At 43.6% G+C, this 20,991-nt stretch overlaps 1 protein-coding gene across 2 annotated transcripts in view; it reads left to right on the top strand.

The window, feature by feature from the left end:
* LOC138303552 (zinc finger protein 132-like) overlaps nucleotides 1-2,351 on the top strand; it is a 40,499-nt gene extending 38,148 nt beyond the window's left edge. The window contains exon 10 of one of the 2 annotated variants that reach the window (XM_069242795.1): nucleotides 1,311-2,351. In XM_069242795.1, coding sequence (XP_069098896.1) covers nucleotides 1,311-2,017 — 707 coding nt within the window. In that variant the 3' untranslated portion in view covers nucleotides 2,018-2,351. The remainder of the gene's footprint in view (nucleotides 1-1,310) is intronic. The other variant, XM_069242796.1, reaches the window with a different exon arrangement.
* The last annotated feature ends 18,640 nt before the right edge of the window (nucleotides 2,352-20,991 follow it).

Genomic DNA, 20,991 nt, shown 5'->3' with positions numbered 1-20,991 from the left:
TTTTCAGTGACTTTCCTTCTCCCAGCTTTTCCATCTAAAGATTGTCCCACCCATGGAGTATAGCCTCTTTACCGTCTCTCTGATTGGCCGGCTGCTATTGTTCCTCTGCTTGCTTTTAGAGATCTACTTATTCTTTCTTGGTTTATCCCTGCATGAGTGTGTGTGCTTTTCAGCTCTCTCCTTCTTATGCTTCTACCCCCTCCAAATACACACGCCATGCTTCTGTCTCCCTAAAGTGCTGCACACTCCGCTTGTGTGCTTCTTCCCCTCACCAGGCTCCCCGTGCTGCTTTTCCCTTTGTGTGCTCTTCCACATCCTTCTATGTTGCTTCTCCTCCGTTTGCTGCTTTTCCTCTCCACCCACGTTCTGCATGTTGCTTCTCACTCTTCTCCCCCCAGAGCCAGTGTAGCTGCTTCCCTCTGGCTCTGTTTTAAAAAAAATAATAATAATTATTTGTATTTTTTTAGGCACTAGACACCAAATTACCTCTGGCCTGTCCACCATAAAAAAACACTTTTGCGCTACTTCAATTTTAGATTTTGTTTTGTTTATCGACCCGTCTCAGATCAGTAAAGTAGAAGAAAATGGTGCCAGTGTCTTTTTATAGGTGTGCATGTGTGGTGATGCTCCTACAAAATGTGGCCATCCACTTAATCGTACTTTTTTTATTTACTTATTCACATATTTATTTACTTTTAATGTATTAATTTTCTCTATCGCCCATACTGCACATCGTGTCGCCGGGGGTAGGTAGCATCCTCTGAAAGAGAAGCCAGTAGGTCCTAAAGGCAAAACCCATTGCCTTTGCTAGTGCTTGTTTAAATCTGCTATGATTTTCCGTACTTTAAATAAAGATATATTCTAATCTAGTTTTCCTTGTATTTTTTTTTTTTTTAGCAAGAAAGCATTTTAGCTACTGCTTATTTGTGCTCAATAAATGCATTAAAAAGAATGACTAATGCGTAGCTCTGATACACAATAATCTGTGGTTAAAAGGCCACTAGTTGCAATTAATAGGTACTTAATCACATTTTTACTAGATAGAGAGAAGTCTAGTTGAAACAATATTCAAAAGTAGAACAACAATTCACAAAATGTTTGGAAATTAAAATCCTTATGATTTATTTTTGACTGAGACGTTTCATAAATTGTACTGTTATATCATACTATGAGTATTTCAAGTCTGAAGCTAAATACAGAACCTGAGTTATTTTGATGCAGCCTGTAATTAGTTTGAAAATCATTATTTTTATGTCAACCATATTCTTTCATGTTGCAAGCCAATGTTTAACTCTCATTTAATCCAACAGACGATCGGGCCACAAAAAGAAAAAGGAACTATAAAGAGCCTGTGAAATGTACTAAAAAGGCACCTCCTTTGGGAAAAGCTCGAACAAAAGTGTTTCAAAGCTCCCCAAAAGGAACAAACTCGAGGAGGCAGTTGTCTGAAAGTTTTCATGAACTGGAAGAGCAGATATCTTCCCTGTGTAACAGCGGCTTCATGAGCGAAACATATTCTAATATCCATTCAGGGACAGTCAAAGAAACCATGTGTGATGGGCCCAATGAAGACGAGTGTGGCAGGAGGAAGAGGGCGTTCCCTAGTGCCTTCACAAGTACCAGCTACGAAAAAGATGTCAGTCACACAGGAGATGTTAGCGACAATCAGGCCACGTGTTCTGGAGACATTAACAAAGAGAGAATGGGGCCACCACAGAGTCCTGAGGTTGAGAAAAACATTGATCAGACGAAAAATCTGATTGGAGCAGAGGGGGCACTGATGAAAGAAAGACCATATACTTGCAATGAATGTCATAAGCGCTTTCGTAATATGTCAAAACTTATTAGACACCAGATCACGCATAGTAAAGAGAGACATTACCAATGCACTGAATGTGGAAAAAGCTACAATCGAAGCGACAATCTCATCAGGCACCAGAGATCTCACATGAGAGACGTTCAGGCCCACGTGGACATGTGGCCCACACCAGTGGCTCCATATGATCTTCAAAATTAAGATATCACGGGCCCTAATCCAGTTTTCTGGTGAACATTTTACCACGGTTTGTACAAATGTAAAAATGATTATCAACCTTCCTTTCTCAAGGAGGAGCATCATGTTTGAGTGTTTTTTATTTAATAACGTGGGATTATGCTGCTTTAGAAAGCTTTAATTTGTTTTTAATGTTTTTTTAAAGATTCAACACCGTGGCCCAAGTTAAGTTAAACAAAGTGGAGCATGATCAAGGGATGTGGAGTGACGGCTGTTTGCACCAAACATAAAATGTTGCATTTAGTAGTGAGGCAGCACTGTTAAGAGATAGTATTTCTGCTTAAAAATATAAATTTTACCACAGTGTCCACAGTTATTGCGAGAGTGATTGCAGTTGCAAATATGCAGCCACAAAAGTGTAGTCACACAAGCTTGAGCAGGTATGAGGAATTGCATGAAGGTTAGTATCAGCACTTGTAAATGTCAGGGAACCAGTGATGATGAGCGCATGATGACATCAGTAAGCCATTGTCCCACCAATTGTGACGCCACAACAAAAAACTCCATAGAATTAAAGTTGTGAAGATATCTTCTTAACCAAAGCTAACTTGTACAACCAGCATGAAGATCAGGTTAGCGGAAGATGGCTCCCGGATGCAAACCCGTATCTGCTATTCTTGTGCATAGTACACGGATCTCTATGCCTAGGCTGGCAAACATATGTGCCCCACACGTCTAAAGTTAGTACACTGCTTTTGCAGTAGCAAGCTAATCCAACAAACCTTTAGCCAGTTCTAGAAAGTGGTATCAGTGGTGTTGGTTGAGGGTTGCACTGAAGTACGCCACATCCCAATAAGGGTCCCATCTTTGTTTTAGAAAAAAACTGCCATCTGTGCAACATCCAAATTGAGAAATGAATGGCTTGCATGTGCTGTAGATAACAACAAAAACTGAAAATCTTTATTTCACAACTGCTTAGTTGGCTATGACATTGGCTTGTAGTCCATTCACATGGATAGCCCACTCATCACAAAGTGTAGCAGGCATGCATACATCTGTACATGGCAATTACCTCTTGTTCGAACGTAACATGCGATACACCATGGCCACCTTACACAAGGGCAGAGCTTGCCTACTAGGCAAGGACATCCGCACACATGGACTTCAAAACCAAATGTGCCTGGGACTTGTGTAACAGGCACAGAGCTATGCTCCTTGGGTCCCTAGACCCATGCACAAGTTGAGTAAATAAGACTCTGCAGTACGGTGAAGGACAGCAGAGTCCAAGAAAGGAAACGTAATGCATGGATTCAGTGGATATGCATGACAGAAGACACTCTACGACATGGCTCTGCATTGACACAAGTGAACCATCTATGCAGTGCATCTTGTTGCAGTCCAGTGAACAAATGATGATGGCTGCGAAAAAAGATAATAACAGATGCATGACCACAAATGAGTGTGCTGAATAATGCCTTTCTGTAGTGCACACCAATCGTCTTGTCCAGCAAACACAGATCCACACGTAGCAGAGTAGCACTAGGCATGACGAGACACTGATTAGAGTATGTTAGCCAGAACAAAAGATCTGCGACAAAAACAAGGTGGTCCTCCCAACTGTGAGACATACACATGTACCAGTGTGACCAGTGGTCTTCACTGGCTCAGCAGCTTATCCCATCATTGTGAGTGTGGGCGATACTTCATGTCATTGACATCAAAGTAGCCCCTACTGCAGGTGTAGGAATGCTAGTGAAAAGAGCATGTATTACAAGAATTTACTGTAAATGCATTCCAAATGTTAAAATCCCATGGGACACCACCTTATGATAGGTCTGCGTTTTATAAAACTAACACAGATGAACAGCCTAAAAAAACACATATTATAATATCTACACCTACAGGTAATACAAACAGTGTGTAAAAAGCATAGTCTAAGAGAAACTTGGGATGATGGGTAATGAGAATCATGCTTTCCAAATTGAATATTGTGCACTTGGGACCATGGACTGGTAAAGCGACCTCATCAAGGGTCCCATTCATGAAAGCTTTTTTCTGTACATGTGTCATAAACCTCGAAACCCATGAAAAAGTTACACCTTAGAAGTAAAACACATCTACCCACAGACATCTTTGTTCCAAGTGACATCTTTGTTGTCCTTTCTGGCTGGTGGATTTTGTGTGTCCTGCTGTACATGTAACACCAGCTCTCACTCATTACGTCGTCCTAATCTGCTGTAAACATTAGGCCGTCGCAGACCCGCCTTACAGCAGTGCTTGATTTTCATGGTCCTATTGGACCAGCAGCAATATTCAGTTTTGCCAGCACTGATATTTTATTGCTTGCAATCCTGAAACAGACTCACATGACATGGTGCTTCTCTCGTACTGAGTTTGTTTGAGATATAACTAAGCATCGAGGGCTGCCCCTTGTAGACATTCACATTTTCAGCATGGGGAAACTTCTACTGCATCAGGGAGTTCAAGTCAACCAGCAGATCCCATTTCCAGTTGGTGTGTTGCTGGCGCTCACACTGACTCAGCCGCCACTTGTAATGCCATCGTGCAGTACTCTGTCTATCCATATCAGAAAGTACAGTCATATTCCCAGTGCTCAAAATGTGGCCAGGAGCATTCCTGAAAATGCTGCTCTTGTCCTGTTGGTGTTGAAGTACATTAGACGGGCAGGGCCTTCTTCCTCAGCAGTGGATCTTTTTATATGTATGTGCTCTCACCACCACCACTGAGGGCATCCGCATGATCCTTGACACAGGAGACACGCTAGCCCTCATTCTCCTGGGTCTCTCAGCCTTATTTGACACAGTCTCACAACCCATCCTCATTAGGCGCCTTCACAAGATTGGCATCCAAGCACCTGCCTTTCACTGGATCTCCTCCTTCTCAACGGATAGAACACAAGCTGTTAGTTTGACTGGTACCTTTCTCATCGGAAGCCCACAAACTCATCTGAGAAGTGCCTGAAGGTTTATCGCTTCCCTCTTCAACACATACATGACCCCCATAGCAAACGTCATCAACGTACACAACATCAACATTCCTCTCGCACAAGTCCCCCAACACAAGAAACAAGTTCTCTGCCTGCATGACTGAGCCAACTGTCTCAATTGTGATACCAACAAGACAGAAGTAGTGATCTTCAGCAAGAACACCTCACTTTGGGACCAGACTGGTGGCCCAGCAGAACTCAGACCCATCTCCAGATCCAGCACCCACGCTATGACCCCCAGAATTAGCATCAACAGCAAACTAGACATGACCCCACAAGTCAACACAGTTACTGTGTCCTGCTTCCACACCCTGTAGATGCTGAGGAAGGTCTTCATGTAGCTCCCAGACAACACTAGGAAAACCGTCACTCATGCCATAGTCACCGGCAAGTTAAACTGCAAGATCACCCTCTATGCTGGGATCATCAAGCAACTCACCAGAAGACTACAAACCATCCAAACCTCAGCAGCCTGGCTCCTCTTCAACCTTCCACACAGAATGTACATCACACCAGACCTCAAGGAGCCCTACTTGCTTGCGATACACAAACACGCTCATTTCAGACTCCTCACACATTCACATTCAAAGAACCACACAACTTAAGCCCTACCTACCTGGACAGTAACGTCTGCTTCCACCAACCACCCAGACACCTCAGCTCTGCAGGACTCCTACTCACACATCTACTTAATAGAGAACCAGATCAGGAGGACGGACGTTCTCTTACATCTCTCCTAAAGTGTGGAACAATCTTCCACTTCCCATCAGAGGCTGCTTCCCTTCTCTTAAATTTCGCAAGAAGTAGAAGGCCTGCCTTTTCAATTAACCAACCTACCATAGCCAGGGCTAGGCACACACACCGGCTCAGTGCCAGGATACCGTCACAGGTAATAATGCGCTTTAATAATACACGTATCATAACATATGGTAGATACTCTTATTTTGCTTGGTTTCTTTTGAGTAATGATCATTCACAATGAAGGTAGGCAACAGTGCACAGCCTTACTTGCTCTTTTAGAGTGGTCTCCATCCTCGCTGTGTTAAGGTTTTGCTTTCAAGCTACGGCTCTTTAACCAGGCTTTCAGTTGGTCTCTTTTCAGCCACTTAGTGCATTTCTTGATTAAGCATTGGTTTGTCAGGCCTTTAGTGAATTGTTGCCACGGAAAACATCTAGTTCTATGAAGAAGTATGCCATTGGGTCACCATCATTAGGTACATTGCAAGCAAAGGCATCCATTGGATTAGTCATGGTATATTTACCGAGTAAGGACACCTTCATCTGGGCATTCTCCGGTGTGGTCAGACCATGCAGTGGCCTGTGGCGTATGACTTCATTGGTGCAGTGACACATACGGTAGCTTGCCTAGTCATACCTACCTTTAGTAATGATAAAATAAGATCAAGGATGTGTTGGTTCAGTCAGAATGAACACTGCTGATAAGTAGTACAGGCCAGTGTTGAAGGCGTGAGTTTGGCATGGAATTCTGGTCTGCGTGTGGTGTATGGTTGCATAGAGTAGCTTGGATATGTAAACGATGGGTGTTTGGCTGGTTGGATCTGACCCCCAGTTGTTTTCCCAAGTGGATATTCTACAGCCCAGTTGCACATTGCCGGCACATATTTGGAAGTGGCACCCAAATTACCATACTTGTCTCTTTGATCAGCCTTTGTGCTCTCCTGCACCTAATCCACTTTACCGAGTACCTCTTGCGCCTCCGGTGCTGTCAGATGCAAGGCCCAGCACCTTGTGTGCATGTGCTGGTAGTTTCTGCACATGCATTTCTGCACCTAAAGGCATCATCACATGTATTGACCAAATCAAGCCATAACTACAAGTTGCGTAATCTCAGTAACTTGTGGATGCTAGTGGTCTTAAATATCTGTGTTTAGCTTTGCATTTAATTTATTATAAAGGAGCGGATATGTAAACGCTTTATTGTGGACAAGGTGACAGTTGCATCTTTCATCTGATGAAAATTTACCAATCAGGCAAAGGTTCTAAACAGGCGATTACTTGTCAATAACAGCCGTATTGTAATGAATGGATGAAGTCCTTCAATGCTGTAATCTTTTGGGAACAATGACACTTCCTACGTGGCCATTCACAAGAAATAAATGTAGAGTCATACTTGTCAGCAAGAGTGGTGACCCCTGGGGCGCTCCAGGACTCTGGGGGCTTGCCACAGCTGTGCATTATGGGATGCACTTTTAGATGTCTGCTGATGGCAAGGAGAGGAAGCCCCACCTGGGGAAAGAGGTTGGTAAGACCCTCAAAATGTCCAACTGAAAAAGACACGGGAGAGCTTCTTATGCGTAAACAACAGAAGTGCCATAACTTGTTACCAGTGGTACTAGGCAACTCAAGCAGTGTCTGTGACAGTTACACAAAGAAGAACATTTCTTCACTGTGTACCTGTTCTCTGCAAACATTTTTGCTGATTGATCCAATGCTCCAAAACACTTCTTTATAAAGATGGATCCAGAGATCAGCATAATTGCCGATGATAATCTTACACTTATTATAATGCCCGGAAGTAAAGGCCGACGATAGAAAAATGTGAATGATATCAAAATGAAGCCTCCATTTCAAAAAGTGGAATGTGCACACATTGATGGGCAGAGATTCTCCGTGTCTCTGACACCTTCTGTGCGGTTCCCATCACCGCATCATTGGACAACACCCCGATGCCAGCAAGCAAAGCCGCCTTGGACTTATCTTTCCCTCATTCCTCTGTCTCCTGAGTAGCTGTGCTGTGACCAGGACTGTTCGCAAGGTGGATCTTGTTTTCCTGCTGATTCCTTTCCACCTTGACCATTCCACCAATATGCAGCTAGCTGATCCCCAAAAATCTTCTCAATCGTCCTCAGTTGTTTGAAAGATCTAGGCTGAGAAGAGGCGGTAGAGGGCTACCTCTGTGTTTGTGATGACGTAAGAGTGAGTTATTGCACTTCGCTATTAGGTCATCACAAACAGCGATGTATGAAAGTGTGTTTCACACTGCGATTCTTAGTGGGTTGCAAATAGACTTATCTCATTAATATTCATGAGGTAAGTCTCACTTCGCGACCCATTGAGTGACAAAAATCACACGGATGTTGGGGTCACTGCAGGATGGTGGGAACCCCTTCCCATTTGCGAAATGTGAATTGGTTACCACCACCTTGAAGTTGGAGGTAAACTGCAAATGTTTTGCGACCGTATTTTGTTGCACAACATTCTTACATGCCAGTGCGAGTCGCTATAGGAAGGGATGCCCTAAACACGCCCCTTCCTAATACCAAATCACAGACCATATTTGTGATTCATTAATAGATTACCGAATTGCAAATAGGGCTTTGTACATGCCAGAGTGCTTTTTAGTGATCGCAACTGACTCGATTCTGTGAATTGGACCATTTGCGACCGCTAAAAAGTTTCGTACATCTGGCCCCGAATTAAAAAATACAGCATTTACCCAAGATGTCTTCAGAGGCTGGAAACAACAGCAAGGGAAAATCTGACCAGGAGCAAGCAGTTCAATCAGGTCTATTGCAATCCTTTGCACTGTAGTGAACAGCCATCTCAAAGGCTACTGTGTTTAAGAGACATGAATAATGTATCTTATAACCCTCTCTCTGTATCACCCAATGACCCATCCTTCTATGCCGTCCTGAAGCAGCCTGCGAGAGGCAAGTGATGTTGAAGATATCGAAAATGAATAAATAAGGACATTTTTTACGATACATAATTTTAACATACATGATACACCTAGTTGTTCGTTGTCCATCGAACAGGCACTCATTGCCTACTTGCATAAAATGAAAGTAAACAGTGTTAATTTATTATGCTCATGAATGCAGTAACCCACTTATTTTAGTAGTTCCTCTTGGATGACGTTTATGTGAAATGTGACATTTTTATGTAACATTTTTCCTTGTGTATAATATTGTGTAAGGTATGATATTTTAACGTAAGTCAGGATCAGTGGTTTAAGCAGATCTCATTTTTGACTTGAGGACATTTACACATATTTGTTACATAGTCCTGTTATTTGATATTGGTTGCACTTTTCTAAGTTTTAGGCATAGCTGTCATGAATAAATCCAGCTACGTTTTCCCTTTGCATTGTGAAGTCCTGCTTTTATCGTGTCTTTGGCGTGTATCTTTCAATTCAGTTCAGTTCAAGGTGTGTTTGGCTTTTTTGTTGCTGTGGTAGCAGCATTTATCATGTAAGAGGAAGTAATTTCAGGCCTCTGATGCTCAGATACCAGAGAGAAGTAGCAAAACAATTGTAAGGAACAGGTGCTGCCTACCTTGTGTACAGTCATAATATTCAATCGGAATCCTTCAGAGCCTCATGGTTCATCACTGGCTTTAATTCTGATTTCTGGTTTCCATCGTGCAGCACAACCTGTTCACTTTAGATCCACAGGGACATGTTTGAAAAACTGCATCATACAAAACCTTTTAACAAGGGCAGAGTGCCCTAAAAAGACAGAGTACTTGAAAGAGCTCTGTAACCTGAGGATATATGGCTTCCTACAGGATGTTAGGTGGAGGCTTGGCACTCATCCCATTAGAAATGCTACTTCATCACTGAAGACGAGCTGACATCTTTGTTGCCATTTTGACTCTGAATTTGAGATCAGGACTGATAGGCATCATTTTAGATTGGGTGATGGAAAAGAAGAAGTGGTTTGTTATTTTGTGGAGTTTTTGTGCTGCCTCTGGCTTGTCAATGTTTTAATCCTGCATTTCAAGCACAAAACTGCAACCTACCAAAACAATAGAGGTCATAATATTGACTACTAAAATACAAAATATAACTTTTTGTACACTTAATACAAAAATATATACTATCAAAATATCAACAAATAAATATATATTCAAATAATTTAAATTAAACTCATTACTAATGTTTAATTCAAAATCTATTTCAAATATTTAAAAATACATTTCAACTTAAATGCTTTAGAAATTAACTACAAACAAAATATTAACTACAACAAAATAGCTATTTCAAATTTAACATTATATTTAACCAAAATATCAATTGTGCAGATAGTACCAAAGTATTGAACATATTTGTTTTCTAGATATATATTTTAAATTATTAAAATTAGCCATATTTCGCATTTTTGAAAAAATACGAATATTACATATGTTAGAAACAGCCCCCCCTTGAAAGTAAACGCTTCACTGGGTATGTGGTACATATTTATCTGCTTGTGCGAAGATCTGGACCCAACCTGCTATTCTAGCAAGGTCAGAAATTCATTTTAATATTTGCTTTGCTTGTACTTTTATTCATTTCTTAAATCTTGCGAGTCAGAAGTGACTCACGAATCAGGCACAACATGGTGTTTGATATATATTGAAAACTTCAACGGGTAGCTGTATTATATGATCTAGTATTGCCATTGATTGGTTCTGGTGACATAAACCATCAGGCAGAAAGCCAAATGATTTGTACGTCATCAGAACCCTGAGTTGTCAGTTTTGAACCATATTACAAATGGCACCTATTGTGTATTTTATATTTAACATTAGGACTTTTCACCTTTTGATATTCCAGAGGCGTCAAACTGGATCCGGAAACTGTTTTCGTACTACTGATGTGCACTGCTAGGTGGCGCAATGCAGCGTCCCACTGATGCTGTTCCTCTCCGGTAACATGTGCAACCTTTAAAGTTAGAGTCCAATCACAGAATCTGGAGGATGGTTAGGTTGGTGATTTCTTGCCAACCCGGAGAAAATCTGTGATTTCTGCCTCCTACTGGGTGGCTGTGAACCTTTAAGGATGCTAAAGATACTTGGTGGGTTGGGATGCCGGACGGAGCGGCACGTTGACTTTGGCTGAAGGGAGTTGGGCACCACTCCTGCGAAACTGCTGTATTCCCTGCTTGGGAGGGACAGACTGGCGGTAAAGGAATGCATTGTCTGAAGCCATGAAAGGAACCCCAAAGTTGCTGCAGGCAAAATCAGGTAGAAAGGTCCAGAGAGCAAGTGGTAGCCCTACGTGTTTAAGGGCAGAATCAGCCTGTCGGGTGAGTCTCCTCTAGCAGCATGTTTATCGGGTGAGGACAGGGCAATGCCCAAGAACCCAAATGAATGTAGCCAAGCATGTTGCAAATGGCCTATGCAGGCAGAGTCGGTGGTATCCAAGCCACCATGAATTGTGAACTTAGCCACACCAGGACCACCCTGAACGACCTGTGACAGACCAAGGAGAAGGTCTTCAGGAACACCTGGGAGGAAATGCACCACCGAGTTCCAGAGGGCATGAGTGTAACGTTCTAGCAAGCAGGAATCTTTAATGGACTGTAGGACCAAACTAGCTCCTGAGAAGAGGCATTTACTGAATGTCTCCACTCGCAGGCCATGAAGTGGAAGCTTTTATGACTGGTACTGCAGGAATGCTGTGGTACCTGGAAAAGTGACAATAAAAGGAGAAGAGAAGGTGGGTTGATGGTGCATGAGTAAAGGAGTGCACAGCAGGAGTTGGTCACACGTAGGGTCTTGGGCACAGGACCTATGCAAGCCCAGGCCCAGCTGCCAACCCCAGTACCTGGCTAAAGGCCATGCACAGTGGAGGTTGGTTGCATATTGGAGGCCTGGGCTTAAGGCCAGTCTGCAAGACCTTCCCCTGCTGCTCACAGCCAAGTGCCATGTACAGAGAAGATTGGGCACTGGCAAGGGTTAGGAGATCGACCCTGCGACTAGTGTCTGCTGCTGTGTATGGCCAAAGGCTATGCGCGGCATTGGTTGGCCTTATACAGGGGGTTAGACACAGTAGCGACCAACCCCCGCTGAGCATGGCTGACGGGGGTTGGATGGCAGGGTTGGAAGTAAGTTTATGGTTTGAGGCTTAATGCTGTGCACATTGAAGGGGTTGGCTGCTTGTTATGGGAATTGGGCCAGACCCTGCAGCTGCACAAGGGCGAATGGGATTTGGGCAACCGCAACAGGTTTGGGGCCAGAGAAGGAGCACAGTGGGGTTGTTTGCTGTAGGTTGCAAGAGGTGTTTGGGTGTATGCTCAAGTTTGAATGCGATAATAAAACAGAAATTCACTGAAAAAAGCAAAGGTTAGAGTGACCTTACAGTTTGGTTAGTAAGAAGTTATGTTAAAACACTCTAGAAATTCACTGAAAAAAATAAAGGTTAAAGTGATGTAGATGTTGAAATGAGATATAAAAGAACCTTTAAAAACAAAAACCACAAAGTCACAAGTATTAGTTGACTAAGCTAACTTGTATTCTGCTGTGCACTGCCTATGACCTCACTTACTACATCACTCATGACATGTTAAATGACATTATTACTGACAGCTCAGATGGCGTCATTGATCCCTTCATGGTCCCTGAGGTGTCTCGTTAGAGTCAGTAATCACTTCAATCGTCTACATTCAACAAATAAATTCCTTACAAAGTTCTTTATGCAAACTCCATGGTTAGAGACATCATAGTTCAGAAAGTAACGTTGTTTGACAAAAAACGTGTACCATTTGGGTCATGGTTAAGGCCATGGTTCTGTAAAAGTCGAGTTAGGCTGCTAGAGACAGAAGGCAAGGTTAATCTTAAACCCCTTTCTACTGCACGCCTGTGTAGGTAACCATCTGCAGGTACTTATAGCACACTTCTCTATTCAGAGATAGCCAGAGAAATAGAAGTCGTTGGTATCCAGTCCACAGCTGATCGTGAACTTACCTGCATCTCTCACATCAGCAACTGCTGAGGAAAGTATGGCCCAGGCTTCCGTGCACAGCACCTGTGCAACTAAGTCCCATAGAGTACGAGAGTAATGGTCCAAAAGGCACACAGCGTTCACAGACCACAGTGCTAGGCTGTTGAAAGAACATTTTCACGCCTAAGGTGTCCAGCCTCATGGATTCCCTAACCAGTGGGGCAGTGGAGAATGTGACAGGATTAGCAGGGGACTCGGAGGCTTGGACGACCAAGCTTCCTGTGGTAGTGTGTTACGTGAGGAACTGTGGGCCCCCTGGAATACAGTAGCGGTGGCGGGCAATAGTCCTGTTCAAAGGTGCTGGGCTCGAACCAAGTCCCAAACAGGACATCTGTAAGGGCTTCAATAAAAGGGAGAAGCAGTTTGGAGGGGGGTGGCATCGCTGTCACATGAAGCACCTCTATCAAACTGTAGGAATAGGGCTCGTTCTGTGGCCTAAAAGGCATGGCTCCAGTCAGAGCTGGAGTCATCATCAGCATCGCCCCTCTGGCTCGGTATCAGGGATGAGGATTGGGAGGACCCTTTTGGGTGGCGCTGGCGGCACCAGGAGCATCAACATCAGGACCGGTGCCAGGGAAGGTCAAGGTGGTACGACTAGCACCAGTCCGGATCAATCTGTGGATCCAAGGGGTCTGACTGGCATCGGGGGCAGACCTGCCAGTGGGGATCCAGTAGAGGTCCCTCGCAAACTCAGGGGCCCTTTTGGCCTTACCAGCACCTCTTGAGTGGTTGCAGCTGTGTGTTTAAGTGAATTTCTGATTTTTTTAAACACCTGCTGAGATGTTATAACCGAAGCTAACCATAACTTCAATTTATTTTCAAGTTTTTTTTTGTGAATATTTTTTTTTAATCATTTGCTACATCCATGAGGTCCCTGCATCCTGCCCTCAGCTAACGCCAGCCTTTGGCCATGTTTAGCACAGTTGGGTGAAAGGCCTCTCTTCTTTGTGACCAGCACTCTGTCAGCAGACAACCTCAGCAATGCAGGACCTTGATGCATCATGATGGCTAATATGGGACGCAAGAGAAATTTCTCTAAGAAAGCCAGCCAATCAGAGCGCAACAGATCTGGGGATCTGCAACCAGATTCGAGAATCTGCAATAGATAATGGTATGAAAAGGTCTGTCAATGGAGTGCCTTTATTTCTTTTTTCTGTTTAGGTCTTGGCTCTAGACAGCGTGCATGCACTGTCTTGAAGATCGGCATGTTGTACATGCTTTGTGGGCTTCAGCCCACCCATAAGCTTCTGATGTGCTTTGTGCATCGTCGTTCTCCTAATTTTACTCATTTGTAATGGCATGCATGTGTCATGCCTCTTCCTAAGTACTACTGTTCATCCACTCCTACCATTTTAGATTAGTGTGAGGGACTTTTGTAGTTTGTTTTCAGCACATAACACAAGTGATTGTGCTTTCAGCCACTCCACGCTTCAACGCACATTTTTTTGTTTCTTTTGAGCACTTAACACAAGTGCTTAACACAAGAGTTTGCTTTGTTTGTTTTTGTCTGAAAACATATGCGCTTGTGTTAAGCACTGAAAACAAACAAAAAAATGTGCCCTGGAGCACAGAACGGCTGAACACACAAGCGCTTGTTTTAAGTGCTGGAAACAAACTAAAGAAGTGCTTGTGTTTTCAGCCGCTCCGTTCTTGGATGTACATTTGATGCACATATACAATCTGTAAAAGAATAGAGCGGCCCTCTTGTTGCGACCGCTAGCTTTTGTGTTACAGTTTCTAAAGAGGACATTCTTGGGAGCGCGTGAACGCCTGTATTTGTGGCACATGCATTGTTTCCAGCTGATTGCATGAGCGCAGCACAGGCTTTGTTTCCCCTTCCAGCAGCCGAGGCTAGGAAGCAGCTGGCGTGCAGCTATATTTACATCTCTGAGGAACTATATTGACATCTCCGCAGAACTGTATTTACATCTTCACTGAACTATATTTACATCTCCGCTGAACTATATTTACATCTCCGCGGAGCTACAGGGCCCTTCTTCACCTTCAGAGTAAATGCAGATTCCCAGTATAGATGTCTCCTCTGTGCATGTATCTTGCTCAGTAGCCAGAGCTTGAAAGGCTGCCCCTTCCAAGGGGTGCACCAGGAAGCCTCCCGAGGAAAAATTACCATGCCGGTCTTTGTCGCAGGAATTGTTAAATGTCTTTAGCAGAGCTTATGAATAATGAACTAGTTCAGTGCTTGTTTTCATTTTGTTTGTTTTCAGCGCTTATGTTTTCAGCCACTCCAATGCACATTTGATGCACATATGCAATTTAAAAAAGAATAGAACGGCACACTCATTGCGACTGCTAGCTTTAGTGTTTCAGTTTCTAAGGGGACATTCTTGGGAGTACGTGAATGCCTGTATTTCTAGCGCGTGTATTGTTGCCAGCTGATCGCATGCGCGCAGCACAGGCTTTGCTGTCACTGACTGCCTAATTAAGGAGAAGAAAGCCATGTTGAGATACTGAGTGAGACAGTCACTCAGGGCCCGAGCAAACTTTGACATTAAACACAACTTCTTTCTGGAGTGCAAAGTGCATCGTGACCCAGCGGCTTGTGATCAATTTTCCTTCTCAGACAGAAGCCTCTCAACTACACAGTGTGGCTGCATCAACATCACTGAGGCAGTCCTGCTGAGGCGTTTCAGTCGGAGAATAGCCGGAGGGGAACTGTTTACCTCCCACAAAGATACACTTCCGTTCCATCTAACTCACAGCAGGTAGGACTGTGCTCTCCATTTGCCGAGCATAGCTAATAGGTCTCGGTAATCCAGGAACTATAGCGTTGTCAATGTGAATGCATTGTATATAATAATAACCCCACCCCAGACCTGTACACAAATGCATTAACATTGCCAGCACCTATAGGTCTCTATTGGCATTGCCAGTGCTTGTTTGATTATTGTAATTTGTATTTATATAGTGCTTACTATCCCTGACAAGGTGTCAAGTGTCAAAGCTACTCCAGAGCCCAAGGTTAGAAGTAGGAAGCTAATAGATTAGTATAAGCAGTTTTTTAAAACGTTGTCTTTTCTTGTGGGTTGGTTGTGGTAAGTTTAATGAGTTAGTGCTCGTTGAGATACCATGCGTTTACTGTCGTGGATTGGTAAAGAAAAGATGTGAGTTGTTGCTGTGGATAGTGGACATGTGTGTCTGTTAGTTGGATGAATAGGATAAAGAAGGAAAGAGTGTAGAAGGGGTGTTTGGGGGTCCGTAGTAATCGGGGAGGGTTGGCATAAGTCAGTGAGAGAAGGTACGAGCAGGGGTAGAAGGGAACTTCCCTCCCATAAGTAAAGATTTGTAAATTAATATATAGAGGCGTTGCCACACATCTAAATACATAGCAATATGTATACATACACACATACCACATAAACACATTATAATTATGCAATGTTATATGCAATGCACAACTGGAAAACAGCCTAAACGACGACTCAGGAACAACCAGGTGCGTTGTCCATGGTTTGTGAACAACTACTGTTTTTCTCTGCCTTAACCATGCATGTCCTGAACAGCGACCATGCATGGTTAAGGCAGAGGTAAACAGACTCAGGATCAGGAGAGGACGCGGTCAGGTAAATGGGGCTGGGGTAGGGTTGGCGGGTAGTTTTTAAGGGGGGGGTCTGGGTAGTTTTCATTTTTTAGGGGCTGGGATGGGGAGTCGGGGTAATTTAAGTTTTTAGGGGCGGGGTGGGGGTAGTTTTAGGTTTTGGGGCGTGGTGTCGGGGTAGTTTTAAGTTTTAAGGGTGTGGGTGGACGGTCGGGTTAGTTTTAGGTTTTAGGCCCGGGTGGGTGGATCACTGTAGTTTTAGGGTCAGGGTCATTTTAGGTTTTGGGGTGGAGGTCGGGGTAATTTGAGGTTTTTGGGGCGGAATGGGGGGTTTGCTGTAGTTTTAGGGTCGGGGTCAGGTAGTTTTAGGTTTTAAGAGCGCGATGGGGTCGTTTTAGCGGCGGGTGGGGGGTCAGTGTAGTTTTAGTTTTTAGGGGCGGGAGTGAGGGGTTGGGGTAGTTTTAGGGGTGGGGGTCAGGCTAATTTTAGTTTTTAGGTGCAGGGTGGGGGGTCAGGGTAGTTTTAGGGGCAGGGGTATGAGGTAGTTTAAGATTTAGGGGTAGGAGTGGGATCGCTGTAGTTTTAGGAGTGGGTTGGGGGGTCGGGGTAATTTTAGTTTTTAGGGGCGAAGTGGTGGGTCAGTGTAGTTTTTCGGGTGGGAGGTCAGGGTAATTTATTTTTTAGTGGCAGGGTGGGGGGGTCGGGTAAGTTTTAGGTTTTAGGAGCGGAGTGGGGGGTCGCAGCAGTTTTAGGGGTGGAGGTGGGGGATCGGGTAATTTCAGTTTTTAGGGGTGAGGTGGGGGGTCGGGGTTTTAGTTTTAGGGGTGGGGATGGGTGGTCGGGGTAGTTTTAGGGGTAGGGTGGGGTAATTGTAGTTTTAGGGCTGGGATTGGGGTAGTGTTAGGTTTTAGGGGCAGGGTTGGGGGTCGGGGTAGTTTAACTTTTAGGGGCAGGGGTGGGGGTCACAGTAGTTTTAGGGGCGGGGATGGGGTAGGGCTAATTTGAGTTTTTAGGGAAGGGGTGGGGGTCGGGTAGTTTTAGGTTTTTAGGGATGGGTTGGGGGTTGCAGTAGTTTTAGGGGCAGGGTGGAGGGTCAGGGTAGTTTTAGAGGAGGGGTGGGGTGTTGCAGTAGATTTAGGGGCGTGTTGGGGAGGTCGGGTAATTTTAGTTTTTAGTGATGGGTTCAGGGTAGTTTAAGTTTTAGGGGTGGGAGTGGGGGGGTCAGGGTAGTTTAGGTTTTAGGGGCGGGGTGGGGTGTCGGAGTAGTTTTCGTTTTCAGGGTCAGGGGTGGGTGGGTCGAGGTAATTTTACTTTTTAGGGGCGGAGGTGGGGGGTCGGGGTAGTTTTCGGTTTTAGGGGAAGGGGTAGGGGGTCGGGGTAGGATTGTTTTTAGGTGCGGGGTAGGGGGTCGGGTAAGATTGATTTAGGGGCGGGGTGGGAGGTAGGGATAGCATTATCTTAGGGGCGGGGTGAAGGTTGGGGGGTTCGCATGCTAGAACCAGGCATGCCTTTACAATGAAAAATCGTTGTTAAGACATTCGTGGTAAAGGCATTAATGGTAACAACGAGGTTGTTCTGACCGCGTTGTTCTGGCATGCATGGTTCCAGCATGAGTTGTTCTGTCTTATATTCTTCACAACTCCCACTATATAAGCATCCATAGGTATATACCTGTAGTAATATTTACATGCTCAGACATTGCCATATGTGTTGTTTATAAATGTATAATTTTTTATCTAAATAAGTTGATAAACATACACTTGACTTCCAAGTATTCATATTTATTTACTGTGATATATATATATTATTATAGAAAAATACAGTCATCTACGTTAATACATGTTTATATGTTTGCAAAATTTAACGATTTGAGACTACTTAGAATGCTCCCAGAATGCTAGAGTATTATATGCAAATATATGCAAAAGTCTGAAAGCAAGACTGGTTCTTTCGACAAAATGTGCACAAAAAACCTTCTTAAAAACAGTTTTGCTAAACCACTGCGCAACTTTAAATACAATTTCTCTGAGGGGTCATGTATTCAAGCAATGTTTGAGGCTTGCCAATAATTTAAAATTAAAAGATTATTGGAGGACAGTTACTGTAAAGCCATTAAGGGCAGCATACCAATTAGGGACCTGATTGTTAAAGAAACTCTCTGAAGGGCACCTGCAAGCATGTCTTGGCCTTCATGCACATTCACATGTTTAATGTCACAAGACTTACAGAAGTATGTCTGGAAAAAGTACTCTCCCAACCTTTTGTGAATGACAAATCATTAAGGGCCAGATGCAGGAAACAAATAGCGAGTCGCAAACGGCAAATATTGCCGTTTGCAACTCGCTATTCGCGTTTCCCAATGCAGAAATGCATATTGCGAGTCGGTACCGACTCGCAATATGCATTTCAGAATGGCAAATAGGAAGGGGTGTTCCCTTCCTATTTGCGATTCTGAATGGTATGCAATACCATTTGCGACCGCATATGCGGTCGCAAATGGTGTCGCAGTTACCATCCACTTCAAGTGGATGGTAACCCACTCGCAAATTGGAAGGGGTCCCCATGGGACCCCTTCCACTTTGTGAATGGACCCACAAATATGTTTTCAGGGCAGGGAGTGGTCCCAGGGACCACTACCTGCTCTGAAAAAAGAACGAAACTAAAGGTTTCGGATTTTTTTTTAAGTGCAGCTCGTTTTCCTTTAAGGAAAAAAAACTGCTTTATTGATAAAGCAGTCACGAACACGGAGGTCTGCTGACGACAGCAGGCCTCCATGTTTGCGAGTGCCTAGAATCGCTATGGGGCCGCAATTTGCGACCCACCTCATGAATATTAATGAGGTGGGTCATTGCGACCCCATAGCGAGTCGCAGACGGTGTCTGAGACACCGTATTGCATACCAATTTGCGAGTTGCAAATTGCGAGTCGCATGGACTCTCAATTTACAACTCACAAATGTTCTTTTTGCTACATCTGGGCCTAAATCTCAAAGCCACTTTTCTCACTGTAGGTCTCAGGAATACCTGCATAGGTTTTGCTCAGATTTTGCTTCAAACAACCCAGTGTGGTGGTGTGCACCAGGATAGGAGGGCCTTTGGCTGTTTGGCAGTAGGAGAGAAAGCTGTAAGCACGTGGCCATCCCTTTGTTGCACAGAAGTACACTCAGACTCACATAGTGACACCCGTCTAAGCAGTTAACCACCCTTTGCAGCCGGCTGCCAGATAAACTAGCTCCCGGCTCCCTCGTTGAGTGGCAGGCTTCATTTACCTAATGCCACACTTCTCTTAGAGGGCCATATCAGACTGCTCAACATGGAGTTTTGTGTAAATATTGGGCCTGATTAACAAAGGTAAAGTTAGATTTTTGGTCTAAGTTTTCACAAAAACTCTAACTTTACTACTTTTCGGTATTCACAAAGGTAAGTTAAAAGTAGTATCTTTATGTTGGCACTCAGGGTGGAATCTCCACACTCGAGGTGGAGATCTGCCCCAAGTGTGGTGATTCTGCCCGGAGTGCGGAGATTCCACTCTGGGTGCGGAGTGGAATCTTCTCACTGACCCACGTGTGGAGATTTCTCCCCGTGTGCAGTCATAAACATACTACTTGTAACTTACCTTTGTGAATACCGAAAAGTAGTAAAGTTAGACTTTTGGTCTAAGTTAGACTTCTGGTCTAACATGAACTTTGTGAATACTAAAAAGTAGTAAAGTTAGACTTTTGGTCTTAGTTAGACTTTTGGTCTAACTTTACCTTTGTGAATACCGAAAGCAGGAAAGTTAGACTTTTGGTCTAAATTTAGATCAAAACTTTAAATTTACCTTTGTGAATCAGGCCCATTGTTTGGAGATCAAGGCGGAGAGATTCATGAAATAGTAAAGAAGGCACGGTAGCATACATTTTGGATGGATCTACTCAGCCCAAACAGGACAAAGTGTTAGTGCACTGAAGCTCAGTCTGGGATCCCAAATTGCTCTCCTGTCATGAAGCTGTGTATGATGCAAGTATTCTCTCGCTTGGGGATTATGTTCTATTCATATTTCATCTTGTTCGATTTCAGTCATATTTAGTGCCTTTATTGTTTCAATTGGTTCACAAATCCAATTCACAAATCCTCTGTGGATTGTGAATCTGCGAAGGATCCACAGATTAACAGTCCAGATATCTCTAAAATATAACCTCTTCGTACCCAGACGGCAACAGTTTTTTAACACAAATATTTTAATAACTACTGGACGGATTTACACCAAATGAATTAAAGACACTTTATTGAGTCCAGTCCTAATAACATGCTAAGTTTGGTGTAATTATGTTTAACAGTTTTTCTGTCCTGAGGAGAAAAATCCTATTGATGTAAAAATGGGAAATGCTAATTTTTGAACCCCCTATTTTGGGCCCTCGCTTCATAAAATTGTATGAAACTTGCCATGGAAAACAAACTGGTTGCTGTGTTTTTGGAAAGTTTCAGGCAGGTTACTTGAAGGGTGCCAAAGGTATTAAGAAAACGAATATTCCTTTTGTGTAAAAAGTCTGACTTAACCATAACTACAGAGGTGCTATTTCAGCTGCTGTAATATCTATGTTGGGGTAACACACCCCTAAACGTATGTATTAATAAGACCCATCTCTCAGAATATAGAGTAATCTGTAGCTATTTAATTGTATTATATGGTAACCAATCAGAATTGTGCTTTAATCACCAAACATTTTG

Source organism: Pleurodeles waltl, chromosome 7, assembly GCF_031143425.1.
Source record: "Pleurodeles waltl isolate 20211129_DDA chromosome 7, aPleWal1.hap1.20221129, whole genome shotgun sequence".
In the NCBI taxonomy this organism is placed as follows: Eukaryota; Metazoa; Chordata; class Amphibia; order Caudata; family Salamandridae; genus Pleurodeles; species Pleurodeles waltl.
The sequence above is the reverse complement of the archived record's forward strand: the minus strand, read 5'-3'. Positions and strand labels throughout refer to the sequence as shown.